This window comes from Salmo trutta, chromosome 19, assembly GCF_901001165.1.
Source record: "Salmo trutta chromosome 19, fSalTru1.1, whole genome shotgun sequence".
Classification (NCBI taxonomy): domain Eukaryota; kingdom Metazoa; phylum Chordata; class Actinopteri; order Salmoniformes; family Salmonidae; genus Salmo; species Salmo trutta.
In genome coordinates, this window is record NC_042975.1 from 15,390,107 (window position 1) to 15,408,389 (window position 18,283).

Below are 18,283 nucleotides of genomic sequence, written 5' to 3' on the forward strand. Positions count from 1 at the left end.
TTGATCTGGCTGTTGGAAAAGGAAATAGAGCTGCTGCACGGGAGCTTGGTCTTAATGAGTCGATGATAAGACGTAGGAAACAGCAGCGTGAGGAATTGACTCACTGCAAAAAGACAACTAAAGCTTACTGCTAATTTGTAATTTTTTGTTACAAGCCGTGTTTCGTTAAAGCCTATTTATTTTTGTTACAAGCTGTGTTTCGTTAAAGCCTATTTATTTTTGTTACAAGCCTTGTTTCGTTAAAGCCTGTGTAAAGTTCATTTGTTTCAATGTACCGGTAGGCACCTGCGGCTTATAGACATGTGCGGCTTATTTATGTTCAAAATAATATTTTTTTTTAAATTCAGTGGGTGCGGCTTATATTCAGGTGCGCTTAATAGTCCGGAAATTACGGTAAACACTTTGCTGTACTCATTCATTGCACTTTGCTGTACTCATTCATCAACTTGTAGACTTGTTTATGTGCTGCTGTGCGTTTTGTTGCTAACCTTACTTTGCTACCTGACAACTTTACGGTTTTTACTTTTTAATTACCATTTATATTTTTTGTTTTTCCCTCACTCTACCTTTTTTTCATTCAACTTTTTCACACCGGACGCTTTATCTAGACGTGGTTCGTTAGAACTTCCACCAGCCGAAGCAAAGTAGTAACATTAACATGATGCCTTCTAATTGCAGTCGCTGTACTCATAATATACAGGAGAACGATCGCCTTACGGCGAGGATAGTTGTGCTGCAAGCCCAGCTTCAGACGCAATCGTTAGTCAAGGGTGTAGGAAAGGATGAAACAGCGTCTGTGCCACCAGTAAGTACAGATAGTAGTATATATCCCCTCGCACAGTCCCTGCCTCCGGACAACTTTCTCATGGCTTCTGGAGGGAAATGCTGTAGGAATGCTCAACCAGTGTCGCTCATTCAGCCGAAGAAACTTTCAACCGGTTCTCCCCATTAAGCAGCGAGTCGGAGTCAGAGGCCGAGGCCGAGCCTTCTCTGGTCTCTACTCCTCCCGTTACAGGGTCTGAGATGCCGAAGCCTCCCACCATTAGCTCTGACAAATTGAAAACCCTAGTCATTGGCGACTCCATTACCCGCAGTATTAGACTTAAAACGAATCATCCAGCGATCATACACTGTTTACCTGGGGGCAGGGCTACCGACGTTAAGGCTAATCTGAAGATGGTGCTGGCTAAAGCTATAACTGGCGAGTGTAGAGGGTATAGGGATATTGTTATCCACGTCAGCACCAACGATGTTAGGATGAAACAGTCAGAGGTCACCAAGCGCAACATAGCTTCAGTGTGTAAATCAGCTAGAAAGATGTGTCGGCATCGAGTAATTGTCTCTGGCCCCCTCCCAGTTAGGGGGAGTGATGAGCTCTACAGCAGAGTTTCACAACTCAATCGCTGGTTGAAAACTGTTTTCTGCACCTCCCAAAGGATAGAATTTGTAGATAATTAGCCCTCTTTCTGGGACTCACCCACAAACAGGACCAAGCCTGGCCTGTTGAGGAGTGACGGACTCCATCGTAGCTGGAGGGGTGCTCTCATCTTATCTACGAACATAGACAGGGCTCTAACTCCCCTAGCTCCACAATGAGATAGGGTGCAGGCCAAGGTGCAGGCCAGGCAGCAGGCTGTTAGCCAGCCTGCCAGCTTAGTGGAATCTGCCACTGGCACAGTCAGTGTAGTCAGCTCAGCTATCCCCATTGAGACGGTGTCTGTGCCTCGACCTAGGTTGGGCAAAACTAAACATGGCGGTGTTCGCCTTAGCAATCTCACTGGAATAAAGACCTCCTCCATTCCTGCCATTATTGAAAGAGATTGTGATACTTCACATCTCAAAATAGGGTTACTTAATGTTAGATCCCTCACTTCCAAGGCAGTTATAGTCAATGAACTAATCACTGATCATAATCTTGATGTGATTGACCTGACTGAAACATGGCTTAAGCCTGATGAATTTACTGTGTTAAATGAGGCCTCACCACCTGGTTACACTAGTGACCATTTCCCCCACGCATCCCGCAAAGGCAGAGATGTTGCTAACATTTATGATAGCAAATTTCAATTTACAAACCAAAAAAACGATGACGTTCTCGTCTTTTGAGCTTCTAGTCATGAAATCTATGCAGTCCACTCAATCACTTTTTATAGCTACTGTTTACAGGCCTCCTGGGCCATATGCAGTGTTCCTCACTGAGTTCCCTGAATTCCTATTGGACCTTGTAGTCATGGTAGATTATATTCAAATTTTTGGTGACTTTAATATTCACATGGAAAAGTCCACAGACCCACTCCAAAAGGCTTTCAGAGCCATCATCGACTCAGTGGGTTTTGTCCAACATGTCTCCGGACCTACTCACTGCCACAGTCATACTCTGGACCTAGTTTTGTCCTGTGGAATAAATGTTGTGGATCTAAATGTTTTTCCTCATAATCCTGGACTATCGGACCACCATTTTATTACGTTTGCAATCGCAACAAATAATCTGCTCAGACCCCAACCAAGGATCATCAAAAGTCGTGCTATAAATTCTCGGACAACCCAAAGATACCTAGATGCCCTTCCAGACTCCATCCGCCTACCCAAGGACGTCAGAGTACAAAAATCCGTTAACCACCTAACTGAGGAACTCAATTTAACCTTGCACAATACCCTAGATACAGTCGCACCCCTAAAAACAAAAAACATTTGTCATAAGAAACTAGCTCCCTGGTATACAGAAAATACCCGAGCTCTGAAGCAAGCTTCCAGAAAATTGGAACGGAAATGGCGCCACACCAAACTGGAAGTCTTCCGACTAGCTTGGAAAGACAGTACCGTGCAGTATCGAAGAGCCCTCACTATTGCTCGATCATCCTATTTTTCCAACTTAATTGAGGAAAATAAGAACAATCCAAAATGTATTTTTGATATTGTTGCAAAGCTAACTAAAAAGCAGCATTCCCCAAGAGAGGATGGCTTTCACTTCAGCAGTGATAAATTCATGAACTTCTTTGAGGAAAAGATCATGATCATTAGAAAGCTATTTACGGACTCCTCTTTAAATCTGCATATTCCTCCAAAGCTCAGTTGTCCTGAGTCTGCACAACTCTGCCAGGACCTAGGATCAAGGGAGACACTCAAGTGTTTTAGCACTATATCTCTTGACACAATGATGAAAATAATCATGGCCTCTAAACCTTCGAGCTGCATACTGGACCATATTCCAACTAAACTACTGAAAGAGCTGCTTCCTGTGCTTGGCCATTCGATGTTGAACATAATAAATGGCTCTCTATCCACCGGATGTGTACCAAACTCACTAAAAGTGGCAGTAATAAAGCCTCTCTTGAAAAAGCCAAACCTTGACCCAGAAAAAATAAAAAACAATCGGCCTATATCGAATCTCCCATTCCTCTCAAAAATGTTAGAAAAAGCTGTTGCGCAGCAATTCACTGCCTTCCTGAAAACAAACAATGTATACAAAACGCTTCAGTCTCGTTTTAGACCCCATCATAGCACTGAGACTGCACTTGTGAAGGTGGTAAATTACCTTTTAATGGTGTCAGACCGCGGCTCTGTATCTGTCCTCGTGCTCCTAGACCTTAGTGCTGCTTTTGATTCCATCGATCACCACATTCTTTTGGAGAGATTGGAATCCCAAATTGGTCTACATGGACAAGTACTGGCCTGGTTCAGATCTTATCTGTTGGAAAGATATCAGTTTGCCTCTGTGGATGGTTTGTCCTCAAATCAACTGTTCATTTCTGTGTTCCTCAAGGTTCTGTTTTAGGACCACTATTGTTTTCACTATATATTTTACCTCTTGGGGATGTCATTCGGAAACATAATGTTAACCTTCACTGCTATGCGGATGACACATAGCTGTACATTCCGATGAAACATGGTGAAGCCCCAAAATTGCCCTCGCCGGAAGCCTGAGTTTCAGACATAAGGAAGTGGATGGCTGCAAATGTTCTACTTTTAAACTCGGACAAAACAGAGATGCTTGTTCTAGGTCCCAAGAAACAAAGAGATCTTCTGTTGAATCTGACAATTAATCTTGATGGTTGTACAGTCATCTCAAATAAAACTGTGAAGGACCTCGGCGTTACTCTGGACCCTGATCTCTCTTTTGACCAACATATCAAGACTGTTTCAAGGACAGCTTTTTTCCATCTACGTAACATTGCAAAAATCTGAAACATTCTGTACAAAAATGATGCAGAGAAATGTATCCATGCTTTGTAACATCTAGGTTAGACTACTGCAATGCTCTACTTTCCGGCTACCCGGATAAAGCACTAAATACATTTCAGTTAGTGCTAAACACGGCTGCTAGAATCTTGACTAGAACCAAAAACTTTGATCATATTACTCCAGTGCTAGCCTCTCTAACACTGGCTTCCTGTTAAGGCAACTGCTGATTTCAAGGTTTTACTGCTAACCTACAAAGCATTACATGGGCTTGCTTGCTCCTACCTATCTTTCCGATTTGGTCCTGCCGTACATACCTACACGTACGCTAAGGTCACAAGGCGCAGGCCTCCTAACTGTCCCTAGAATTTCTAAGCAAACAGCTGGAGGCAGGGCTTTCTCCTATAGAGCTCCATTTTTATGGAATGGTCTGCCTACCCATGTGAGAGACGCAGACTCGGTCTCAACCTTTAAGTCTTTATTGAAGACTCATCTCTTCAGTAGGTCCTATGATTGAGTGTAGTCTGGCCCAGGAGTGTGAAGGTGAACGGAAAGGCACTGGAGCAACGAACCGCCCTTGTTGTCTCTGCCTGGCCGGTTCCCCTCTCTCCACTGGGATTCTCTGCCTCAAACCCTATTACAGGGTGGCTTACTGGTGCTCTTCCATGCCGCTCTCACTGGCTTACTGGTGCTCTTCCATGCCGTCTAGGAGGGGTGCGTCACTTGAGTGGGTTGAGTCACTGACGTGATCTTCCTTTCTGGATTGGCGCCCCCCTTGGGTTGTGCCGTGGTGGAGATCTTTGTGGGCTATACTCGGCCTTGTCTCAGGATGTTGTGTTGTCCTTGTCTCAGGATGGGGTGTTGGTGGTTGAAGATATCCCTCTAGTGGTGTGGGGGCTGTGCTTTGGCAAAGTGGGTAGGGTTATATCCTGCCTGTTTGGCCCTGTCCGGGGGTATCGTCGGATGGGGCCACAGTGTCTCCGGATCCCTCCTGTCTCAGCCTCCAGTATTTATGCTGCAGTAGTTTATGTGTTGCACCCTCGACAACCACTGTGATTATTATTATTTGACCCTGCTGGTCATTTATGAACATTTGAACATCTTGTCCATGTTCTGTTATAATCTCCACCCGGCACAGCCAGAAGAGGACTGGCCACCCCTCATAGCCTGGTTCCTCTCTAGGTTTCTTCCTAGGTTCTGGCCTTTCTAGGGTGTTTTTCCTAGCCACAGTGCTTCTACACCTGCATTGCTTGCTGTTTGGGGTTTTAGGCTGGGCTTCTGTACAGTGCTTTGAGATATCAGCTGATGTAAGAGGGGGTTTATAAATACATTTGATTTGATTTGAGCTGCAGTGCTGGTTATAGCGTAAGTGTAAGTAGGGAGAACGCACATTTTATGGCTTATAAAAGTGTTGAACAAAGTGTTGACAGTGCTGAATAACAACTTAAACATTAAGTTACTTATAAAAACAGCAGCTCTTTGCTGTTTTCATTGAGTCTCTGTCTAGTCATGGTTTTAAAAGTTTTTAAATCTCATAGTATCAACTTTGCTGTGTGCTCGAGGCCTCTTTTTACAGCCTATGGCTCAATGAAACTGTGCAGACACAGTGATCTGAGCTATCTTATTGGCCTGTGGTAGGCATATAGTTGCACTTGATTTATTCTACCTTCAGTAGAGTTCTACCTTCAGACACATGAAATGCTTAAAAACGGGAACACTTTGCCTTCCCGGTGCTAGTGTAACCGATGTGAAATGGCTAGTTAGTTAGCGGTGGTGCGCGCTAATAGCGTTTCAATCGGTGACTGATGTGTGCAAGGGTCCCTGGTTCGAGCCCGGGTTGCGGCGAAGAGAGGGACGGAACCTACACTGTTACACTAGGGCTGCTGAATCAAGTGCATCTACTGCCAACAGCGGAAAAAAGAGGAATGCAAGGCTTTATCATTGTTGTTTTTTACAGAAATGTTTGGTGATCGACTACAAATGCCTTTGAGATCAACCGGTTGGTGACCACTGTTTTAGAACAATATCGCCCTAGTGTAATGTAATGACTATATTTTACCACTAGAGTGCATCATTGCACCTCAAATGTTTAAATGAGACCCCAAGTTGGCCAGAAAATGTTACTGTTTTGGTAGCCTACAGTGTCATAGCCAATGATGGAGGGGAATCTTGAGGACAGTGGATGGTTGTCACATCAAATTGAACTCGATCAATTATTAATTTGAAGATCAGCTGTCTCACTGTCCAGCAGTTTTCCTGATTGTATTGGTTATTTAAGACTTTACTCATAAACACCCAAATCTGGAGGGACATTATACAGCTGGACATTGCTTGCGACTCCATTTTGTTGAAGAGCCGCACTCAAGGGCACAACAGCACGCAGACCCCATCTGGTGTTTCACACAGCAAACTTATGGCCAGCCATCTACAATATGCCTTTCACCGCCCCACCAAATGTTGAGATGGAATAGTCTGTATTCTGATTAGACCTGTGGGTATGGTCTGGGTCTGAGAAACCCCAGGGGTCAAACTAGATAATGAACTGAGATATCACCGGGAACTCGTCTATTTATTTTATTTTTTCATATTCATTTGTATGGTTTTATTGGTTTTTGGATAGTGACAGGCTTGAATAGAAGGGACAGGTGAGAAGGCCAGTCAGGCCGGGATTCCATCCCACGCAGGCAGGGGGACCATACATGTACAGGAGGCAGGGGCCTTAAACACTAGACTAGACCAACTTCAGGCACTAGTATGTGTATTTCAATACTTTACGGGCCAGTTTCACAGACACAGATTAAATAGCATGCACATTATAAAATCTCCATCGAAATGGCTTAATACAGTGCATTCGGAAAGTATTAAGACCCTTTGACTTCTTTCCACATTTTGTTACGTTACAGCCTTATTCTAAAATTGATTAAATTGTTTACACACAATACCCCATAATGACAAAGACCCTTTACTCAGTACTTTGTTGAAGCACTTTTGGCAGCGATTACAGCCTCGACTTCTTGGGTATGATGCTTCAAGCTTGGCACACCTGTATTTGGGGAGTTTCTCCCATTCTTTTCTGCAGATCATCTCAAGCTCTGTCAGATTGGATGGGGAGCGTCGCTGCACAGCTACTTTTAGGTCTCTCCAGAGATGTTCCATTGGTTTCAAGTCTGGGCTCTGGCTGGGCCACTCAATGACATTCAGAGACTTGTGCTGAAGCCACTCCTGCGTTGTCTCTTCTGTGTGCTTAGGGTCATTGTCTTGTCGGAAAGTGAACCTTCGTTCCAGTCTGAGGTCCTGAGGGCTCTGGAGCAGGTTTCCATCAAGGATCTCTCTGTACTTTGCTCTGTTCATCTTTCCCTTGATCCTAGTCTCCCAGTCCATGCCGCTGAAAAACATCCCCACAGCATGATGCTGTCACCACCATGCATCACCGTAGGGATGGTGCCAGGTTTCCTTCAGATGTGACGCTTGGCATTCAGGCCAAAGAGTTCAATCTTGGTTTCATCAGACCAGATAATCTTATTTCTCATGGTCTGAGAGTCTTTAGGTCCCTTTTGGCAAACTCCAAGCGGGCTGTCATGTGCCTTTTACTGAGGAGTGGCGTCCGTCTGGCCATTCTACCATAAATGCCTGATTGGTAGAGTGCTGCAGAGAGGTTGTCCTTCTGGAAGTTTATCCCATCTCCACAGAGGAACTCTGGAGCTCTGTCAGAGTGACCATCGGGTTCTTGGTCACCTCCCTGACCAAGGCTCTTCTTCATCGATTGCTCAGTTTGGCCGGGCGGCCAGCTCTAGGAAGAGTCTTGGTGGTTATAAACTTCTTCCATTTAAGAATGATGGAGGCCACTGTGTTCTTGGGGACCTTCAATGCTGCAGAAATAGTTTGTTACCCTTCGCCAGATCTGTGCCTCGATACAATCATGTCTCTGCGCTTTACAGACAATTCATTGGACCTCATGGCTTGTTTTTTGCTCTGACATGCACTGTCAACTGTGGGACCTAATATAGACAGGTGTGTGCCTTTCCAAATCATGTCCAATCAATTGAATTTACCACTGGTGGACTCCAAGTTGTAGAAACATCTCAAGGCTTATGGAAACAGAATGCACCTGAGCTCAATTTTGAGTCTCATAGCAAAGGGTCTGAATACTTATGTAAATAAGGTATCTGTTTTTTATTTTTTATACATTTATATAAAACCTGTTTTCGCTTTGCCATTATGGGGTATTGTGTTTAGATTGATGAGGGAAAAAAATATTTTAATCCATTTTAGAATAAGGCTGTAATGTAACAAACTGTGGAAAAAGTCAAAAGGTCTGAATACTTCCGAATGCACTTTGTGTCCAGGAAACCGTCCCTACACATGCCGGCGTGTCTGAAGTAGAGAACAATCATACCAAGTGGCTATTCATCAAATGCTTTATTACAAACCAAAACAGTACTTATTCAGATATTGTACAAATATACATTTTTCACTCGAGAATGAGGTATGTACATTGCCTTTTTGGTTTACAACAACTCAAAGTAACTGCATGACATTGTCAATCAAAGAAAATAGAGCGAGAGAGAACATTTCACCCCCTAACGCTGTTGGTGAAGAGGGCTTAACGCAAGCGGGACACAGACAGCACAGTTTAAGAAAGTGCAAAGTACTAATGATTGAATACTTAACCCAAACGAGTAAATTCAAAATGAACAAAACTTTCCTTTTTTACAGTCATAGCATTTGTTTTAACTGTAACATTTTTCTGTACAAGATGATCATTTATATATTTATATAAGCATTGAGGCAAAAATACAGTTTTGTTCTTTCTCTAGTTAAGTATCTGTGACATGCATATCCATCATTTTTCAGCTTTGGGTGGATTCTTTCCCTCTTGAATATTACACTGTATGCATGATATCAAAGGTCCCATCACTCAAACCATAGTGGAGATATTTAGAGTAGACAGACTAATAAATGACATCAAGATGCAAGTTTTGTACTAGTTAACCTATGGTAATGTCCTTTTGGAATCGATACATGGTGAAAGGGCAACGTAACACCTGTGGTTCACGTTGTTCCAATCCCCAGCATGGTTTGGAGCATTCCCATTCCTCCTGTCTGCCAAGCAAGACATTCAAACGAAAAAGGGTGGAAACCCTAATGATTCAGGACACAGAGCGCTCCGCCAGGGGAATTCACAGAGCCACTCAGATAACAGGAAAATCAATACCGGTGCGTATCCTACCCCATCAAACGGCCGTAAGAGCCACATTCAATCATCGGCCTCCCTGTATTGGCTTTTAGGGGTATAATGGGAAATTCAAAGGGGGTTGTGGTGGGTAATCAGGAGCACTCCCTCAGGTGTCGTCCTCTCATCTCGCCACTCATCCGTCTCCTGGTTTAAAGGAGCTTTTCAACCAGCAGTGGGCAAGCTGGAAGTACTGGAGTCACAGAGACAAAATTGCTGCTTTCTTTTCACTCTTTGAACTGCCCACGATCATGAAATAATCTCATCACAAATAGGCCGACTTTAAAAAATACAATTATTGATACAAATGAATCTGGGTGATTTCCACCAGGCATGAACGAAAAACCAGGTAAATTTTTTACCTTTTTCAAGAAGTATAGACTCTCGAGTCACCAGTCCTCGTTTGAACCATTTCGGAGGCCAGAGTGCGAGTGCACTCTGAACCGCTGGATGAGAAGAGCCCTCCCTCCTTGGTGATCTAAGATGAGTGTGCTGGGTTCTCCTGGAGGGCGCCACAACATCAGTCACTCCAAATACCTCCTGACATCTCATCCATTACATTGCGAGTGAGCCAGAATAACAGGGGTGTCTCTTTGGAGGAAGCAGTCATAACACTGAAGGACCAATGTGCTGCTGTGTAGAGGCAGAGAAGACTATCGCTAGGCAGAAGTCATGCCTTTGGATCAGATGAGAGCTCAGGCAAAAGTTGACATTTATATCAGAGAATGGTTGGGCATAATTCAACACTTTCAGCCAGGATATTTTACTGAGGTTGAGTGTTGTTTAAATTCTGTTTGGCCACCATGAAGAGACTTTGATGGAATGATTTGAGTTTGACTACATGGTTAAACAAAATCACTCAAAGCTATTGTCCTTTTCATTCTGCTTGAAATGGAATCAATCTCAGGTGTATCGTAGAGTTAACCATTTTAAACTGTAAAGCTGTGTTTAATGTTTTGTGAATAATACTTTTTTGTGGTGTATTCAATTAAAATGTGTATGTTAACCCAAGGCCCTCTTTAGGATTATCATTACTGTTCTTCTATAATCACAAGATGGTGCTGAGCCAACGCATGTGATATCATATTATGATGTGTATGGCACTTTGCTCATTTTCTCATAATACAGAATATATTTTGTATTTTTTCAGACACAGTTCAACTGCAGGGGATACAATTTATTGCTGCAAATCTCTGCTCATTAAAAAACAAGGATTCATCCAATGATTTTGGGCTGGAATCAATCTATATCGCGGAAGTATTTAAAATGTAAAGGTAATTTTCAATTCAGCCGACTGTGAATGTGGTCTCCGCGAACGCGGAAACATTGCCTTTAAATTTAAATGGAGCTATATCGCGGATCTTGCACGTTACTTTGGCGATACAAATTGAATCCAGCCCTTCATATACTGCACGGCATAGAACACATTCATATGTTAGTTCATTCATTTTGGATTAATGGAAATGCTATAAACACAACACAAACTAAAACAGAAATGCAATTAACCATCTTCAACAAACATCAACAGTGGCACTTTATCGATAGGGCTTAAGTTCACCCCTTTAATAACAATCTATAAACATTCTGAAGGAATCTGAAATAAATGAAATAGAAAAAAGGAAACGTAGAATATTAGACAACAGCAATGCATATCACAGCCGTTAATAATCCCCTATGATGACCACAAAGTCACATATTCCTATGGGCTTAATTGACGCTGTCCATGAACATAGGAAGATAACGTTACATAAGTCCAGACTTGTTGAGTGTATAGTGCTGGATGCACAGGAAACATGGGAAATCAATATCGATATCTTTCGTGTTGCTGTGAGTGACCCATGTGCAGGTGTATAGGATGACAGGTGACGTGTCTAAGTGGAGTCTCTTACTTAAGCTATATCATCTTTGTACAATCACAGGCAAACATCCCTCTTGCATCAGCATCAAACTCTCATCCACTCTCATTGGTATGTCAATCGATCGGTGCACCCCCTTCCTTACTAAACCAATCAACATGCCTGCTGGCCTTGGCGGGTATCCCGGAGGAGAATACATGGAGGTCTGTGATGCCAGCAAAGAAGCCTGGGAGATGTTGATTGGCTCGGTGTGGCGGAGTGTGTGAGTGTGGTAGGTGTGGTGCTCAGACAAGTCCAGAGACAGGTTTACTTTTACCTGTCTTTTTTCCTTTTTTTTCTCTCTTTGTCTTTTTTCACTCTTTGTCTTGTCTGCCGTCTGGTTTGACCTGGTTGGTAGCAGGTATCAGGTGTCATGAGACAGCCAGACACCCTCGCCTGATCTCTGGTGAGCTATGCAGCCTGTGTATCTCCTTTGTTTGCTCTTTTCCAGTCCTCTGTTTGCTCTCACTCCCTCCCTCCCTTTGTCCATAGCCCGTTCCGCTTTCATGGCTCTGTCGGTTTGGTTTAAAAATACCTCAACTCTACACAGGGTCCTCCCTTTGCTCCTCTTCTTCCACCTCAGAGTATGATACACATCACTGACCTCGTCAGAGTATGATACACATCACTGACCTCGTCAGAGTATGATACACATCACTGACCTCGTCAGAGTATGATACACATCACTGACCTCGTCAGAGTATGATACACATCACTGACCTCGTCAGAGTATGATACACATCACTGACCTCGTCAGCAAAATCAGGCAAAAACACAATGAATGTTCTGTTGTCATGGGATATCATGCGAACCAAAGATTTTGCTCTGTATTCTTTGTACAGGAGACAAAACCTCTTATGAAAGTCTTTCCTTCGTAGAATGCACTCAATTATACTTTTAGTTGATGATATGGCTGGTTTTCACAGGGTTTCTGGGGGCAGGCTGGGGGTTGCTATCAGCTGTGTACTGGGGCTTCTTGTGTCTGTCTGAGTCTACTCCCTCCACTACTCCCTCCCCTCCCTCCCTCCTACACAGTCTGGAAGGCCTGGGTCTGGGCAGGGATCATGACCGGCGTTGCTCCCATGCGGGCCAGGTTCCCGGGGCTTAGCTTGGGGGGAGGGCTGAGCTTGGCCGGGGCTGTGCGGGGCTCCGGGGTCTTGGGGACCACCTGTGTGTAGGCAGGGGGCTGTTGGGGGAAGCTGGGGGGCTGGCCGTTCTCCTTGAGGGCGGCGACGTCAGGAAGGCGGGCGCGGGGCCCCCGGGGGGCAGTGGTGTGGACCATGGACTGGGTGGAGGAGGTGCCCGAGCGGGAGCTTCCAGAACGGGACGAGGAGAGAGAATTGGGCTTCACCAGTTTGGCTTTGGGAGCCTCCGCGTCCTCCCTGAGACAGAGACAAAGACATGTGGCTCAGGACATCGAAGGATGTCACTCAATGAAACAAGATAATATTAATGAAATGACAACCTTCCGCATAATGCACAGAGAGTGCATTATAAGCACATCTATAATGGTTTAAATAACACATTATAACGCACAACGCGTACACTACCGGTCAAAAGTTTTAGAACACTTACTCTTTGGTTTTTCTTTATTTTTACTATTTTCTACATTGTAGAATAATAGTGAGGACATCAAAACTATGAAATAACACATATGGAATCATGTAGTAACCAAACAAGTGTTATTCTTCAAATAACCACCCTTTGCCTTGATGACAGCTTTGCACACTCTTGGCATTCTCTCAACCAGCTTCATGTGGTAGTCACCTGGAATGCATTTCAATTAACAAGTGTGCCTTCTTAAAAGTTAATTTGTGGAATTTATTTCCTTAATGCGTTTGAGACAATCAGTTGTGTTGTGACAAGGTAGGGGGGTATACAGAAGATAGCCCTATTTGGTAAAAGACCAAGTCTATATTATGGCAAGAACAGCTCAAATAAGCAAAGAGAAACGACAGTCCATCATTACTTTAAGACGTGAAGTTCAGTCAACCATCAAGCGCTATGATGAAACTGTCTGTCATGAGGACCGCCACAGGAATGGAAGACCCAGAGTTACCACTGCTGCCGAAGATAAGTTCATTAGAGTTACCAGCCTCAGAAATTGCAGCCCAAATAAATGTTTCACAGAGTTCAAGTAACAGACACATCTCAACATCAACTGTTTTGAGGAGACTGTGTGAATCAGGCCTTCATTGTCGAATTGCTGCAAAGAAACCACCAAAGGGTGTACTCGAGTCACATGACATGGACTCGAGTCAGATTCGAGTCACAAATATGATGACTTGCAACTCGACTTTGACTTTAACACCAATGACTCGCGACTTGACTTGGACTTGAGCCTTATGACTCGACCTGACTTGATACACTCCCCAAGCCCAAATATAAAACAAAGTGTGCAGCGCATCAACTCTTCATTTAACGGATTACAGTTTGAATCGGACAGCAGCCAATCAAATTGGGCCAGCTGAGAAAAAGTTGTGCATGGCAGTGCAGAGGAATGTTGACGGGTGAATTCAGATGGAGCCCTTGGAAAGATGATACCCCAAACTATTATTTTCAGATATTTTTGCAACTTGCAAAAAATGCGGGAAGGAAATTACAGACGCAGGCGTAACAATTTGCAACTTTGTTCGACATTTGAAGCTGCACAAATAACGTTAAGTTGTGGTTAATATAGCCGACAGCTATATATTTTATTACTTACTGGTGTATCATGTAGGCTAACATAACATTAAATCAATGAGCATCCACACAGTCAGTCAGTGCGAGAACGTGATCATTGCACCCAAGATTGAGCTACAACTGGCTAGGCAGTTGGTAGCCTAAATCCTGCCTGATGTTACCGCTGTTCCTAAAACCATTGATATACGTTAGCCTACTGTAACCACACAGAGAGTGTGTGTGTGTGTGTGTGTGTTAAGGTTGGGCGATTGTGTACAAGCCTATATCGCCCGATTGCGCCCCATAGCGATCCTCAATAGTCGATCACTATTGGGGGTGTGTGTCTTTCTCATGGCTACCCATGTATTTCCATGGAAATATACCATTTATTTGGAAAGTAATAAATATATAGATATTTTTAAAAGAGACTCCTCCCCCTCACTGCTGCCTACTGCATAGGATTCTGCTCTGTGACTTACTAGTGTGATAACACAAGGGTAACTCAATTAATAGCTCAGTTCAGTGACATCCAAAATGCTCCCCCTCAAAATAGCAGGCAGAAATACAGTTGTAGATGGTGCTTTTCACATTCACATGTTATGTGTCCTCTCTATTTTACAGTTGACTGTGTTGCATTGCATGGAGCAGTTAAAGCATTCATGTGCTTCTACACCTGCATTGCTTGCTGTTTGGGGTTTTAGGCTGGGTTTCTGTACAGCACTTTGTGACATCAGCTGATGTAAGAAGGGCTATATAAATAAATTTGATTTGATTCATGATTTGCATAATTGTAATGTACTATTACTCTTGTTAAAAATATGAAATGGTATTACATTTGGTGAAGAGCACATTATGACAGGTTTAGGACTCGAAACTCAAAGTTTAGGACTTGAGACTTGACTTGATACTTTTTAATTTATTTTACCTTTATTTAACTAGGCAAGTCAGTTAAGAACAAATTCTTATTTTCAATGACGGCCTAGGAACAGTGGGTTAACCTGTTGGGGCTAGGGGACAGTATTTTCATGGCCGGATAAAAAACGTACCCGATTTAAACTGGTTACTACTCTTGCCCAGAAACGAGAATATGCATATAATTAGTAGATTTGGATAGAAAACATTCTAAAGTTTCTAAAACTGTTTGAATGGTGTCTATGAGCATAACAGAACTCATATGGCAGGCCAAAACCTGAGAAGATTCCATGCAGGAAGTGCCCTGTCTAACAATTTGTTGTCCTTCTGTTGCATCTCTATCGAAAATACAGCATCTGTGCTGTTACGTGACACTTTCTAAGGCTTCCATTGGCTCTTTAAAGCGTTCAGAAAGCGGAATGACGTGTCACCTGTCTCTGGGCAAAGTACAGCAGCAGAGTTTAAGTGGCCTGCCTGGGGACAGTGAGACTGAGATGCACGTTCACGAGACTTCTCCATTTTTTTCTTTCAGTCTTTGAATGAATACAACGTTGTCCGGTTGGAATATTATTGCTATTTTACAAGGAAAATAGCATAAAAATTGATTTTAAACAGCGTTTGACATGCTTCTAAGTACGGTAATGGAATATTTTGATTTTTTTTGTCATGAAATGCGCTCGCGCGTTACCCTTCGGATAGTGACCTGAACGCACAAACAAAACGGAGGTATTTGGATATAACTATGGATTATTTGGAACCAAAACAACATTTGTTGTTGAAGTAGAAGTCCTGGGAGTGCATTCTGACGAAGAACAGCAAAGGTAATCCAATTTTTCTAATAGTAATTCTGAGTTTAGGTTGCCCCAAACTTGGTGGGTGTCAAATTAGCTAGCCTGTGATGGCCGAGCTATGTACTCAGAATATTGCAAAATGTGCTTTCGCCGAGTTCTGTGCCTATAATTCTTAAAATAATTGTTATGCATTTTGTCAACGTTTATCATGAGTAATTTAGTAACTTCACCGGAAGTTTTCGGTGGGTATGCTAGTTCTGAACATCACATGCTAATGTAAAAAGCTGTTTTTTGATATAAATATGCACTTGATTGAACAAAACAATCATGTATAGTATAACATAATGTCCTAGGAGTGTCATCTGATGAAGATCATCAAAGGTTAGTGCTGCATTTAGCTGTGGTTTTAGTTTTTGTGACATATATGCTTGCTTTGAAAATGGCTGTGTGATTATTTTTGGCAGGGTACTCTCCTGACATAATCTAATGTTTTGCTTTCGCTGTAAAGCCTTTTTGAAATCGGACGACGTGGTTAGATTAACGAGAGTCTTATCTTTAAAATGGTGTAAAATAGTAATATGTTTGAGAAATTGAAGTTATAGCATTTTTGAGGTATTTGTATTTCGCGCCACGCGATTCCACTGGCTGTTGACTAGGGTGGGACGCAAACATCCCACTGGCCCAGAGATGTTAACTGCCTTGTTCAGCGGCAGAACAACAGATTTTGTACCTTGTCAGCTCAGGGATTCTGTAATGGTCCTGTGTGTAGCTGGTGTAGAGAGTCAGGCGCAGGACAGCAGATATGAGTAATCAACATACTTTACACAAAAATACACAGCGAGCCCACAATAACGGACCGATATACAACGAACAATTACTCACAAACAAACATGGGGGAACAGAGGGTTAAATAATGAACAAGTAATTTGAGGATTGAAACCAGGTGTGTAAGACAAAACAAATGGAAAATGAAAAGTGGATCGGCAATGGCGTCGACCGCCGAACGCCGCCCGAACAAGGAGAGGGACCGACTTCGGCAGAAGTCGTGACAGATTCGATCTTGCATCCTTTGGGTTACTAGTCCAACCCTCTAACCGCTCTAACCACTAGGCTACGCTGCCGCCCACTTGACGCTCTTGATTTGAGACTTGACTTGCCTGTCTTGACTTGACTTGGGACTTGAGTGCTAAGACTTGAGACTTACTTGTGACTTGTAAAACAATGACTTGGTCCCACCTCTGGAAACCACTACTAAAGGACACCAATAATAAGAAGAGACTTGCTTGGGCCAAGAAACACGAGCAATGGACATTAGACCGGTGGAAATGTGTCCTTTGGTCTGGAGTCCAAATTGGAGATTTTTGGTTCCAACTGTCTTTGAGACACGATGTGGGTGAACCGATGATCTCTGCATGTATATTTCCCACCGTAAAGTATGGAGGAGGAGGTGTTATGGTGTGGGGGTGCTTTGCTGGTGACACTGTCTGTGATTTATTTAGAATTCAAGGCACACTTAACCAGCATGGTTACCACAGACTTCTGCAGCGATACGCCAGCCCATATGGTTTGTGCTTAGTGGGACTATCATTTGTTTTTCAACAGGACAATGACCCAACACACCTCCAGGCTGTGTAAGGGCTATCTTACCAATAAGGAGAGTGATGGAGTGCTGCATCAGATGACCTGACCTCCACAATCCCCCGACCTCAACCAAATTGGGATGAGTCGGACCACAGAGTGAAGGAAAAGCAGCCAACAAGTGCTCAGCATATGTAGGAACTCCTTCAAGACTTTTGGAAAAGCATTCCAGGTGAAGCTGGTTGAGAGAATGCCCAGAGTGTGCAAAGCTGTCATCAAGACAAAGTGTGGCTATTTGAAGAATCTCAAAAGAAAATATATTTTCATTTGTTTAACACTTTTTTTGGTTACTACATGGTTCCATTTGTGTTATTTCATAGTGTTGAGGTCTGCACTATTATTCTATAATGTAGAAAATAGTAAAAATAAAGAAAAACATTGAATGAGTAGGTGTTCTAAAACTTTTGGCTGGTAGTGTATGTCTGCATCCATAGAACATCATGAACTTGTACGATAAAACCGATATGTGTTCTTTGCAGTAACAGCAGTAGCTGGCCAAATACATGGTACTCTGAATGACAGAATAACTGGTATCCCCTTCTTACAATGAACCCGAGTTACGTCAGGTAAGGACAGCACCTCATCGACATGCACTTAATTGTCACTACTTCATTAGCAACCCCTCACCTTCTCTAATTAAACATCAGTTTGATATCAGACTGTGTGTATGTATGTGTCGCCGCTAATGCTCCATATGTCAACAGGACAGAAGAAACTGTCTGCTATGCGACTCCACTCCACTTCCCCTTGCTATGCCACTCCACTACATTATTGGTACTCAGCCATCCCCATGTGCCTGCAGAATACAGCCCGACACAGGCTTCGCTATCACCAAAAAATAGCTGCTGTTGTAACAAGCACTGCCAGCAGGCAGCATTATCAGACATCATTGAGGACGCTGGGAACTTGCTCCGAGGGATGGGAAGGAACCTGCGCCGAGGGATTGGTAGGAACCTGCTCCGAGGCATTGG

General features: G+C 43.2%; 1 protein-coding gene across 1 annotated transcript in view; it reads right to left on the bottom strand.

The window, feature by feature from the left end:
- Nucleotides 1-8,579: 8,579 nt before the first annotated feature.
- clmpa (CXADR like membrane protein a) overlaps nt 8,580-18,283 on the bottom strand; it is a 121,770-nt gene continuing 112,066 nt past the window's right edge. Inside the window, exon 7 of the mRNA XM_029699877.1 lies at nt 8,580-12,689. Coding sequence (XP_029555737.1) covers nt 12,335-12,689 — 355 coding nt within the window. The 3' untranslated portion in view covers nt 8,580-12,334. The remainder of the gene's footprint in view (nt 12,690-18,283) is intronic.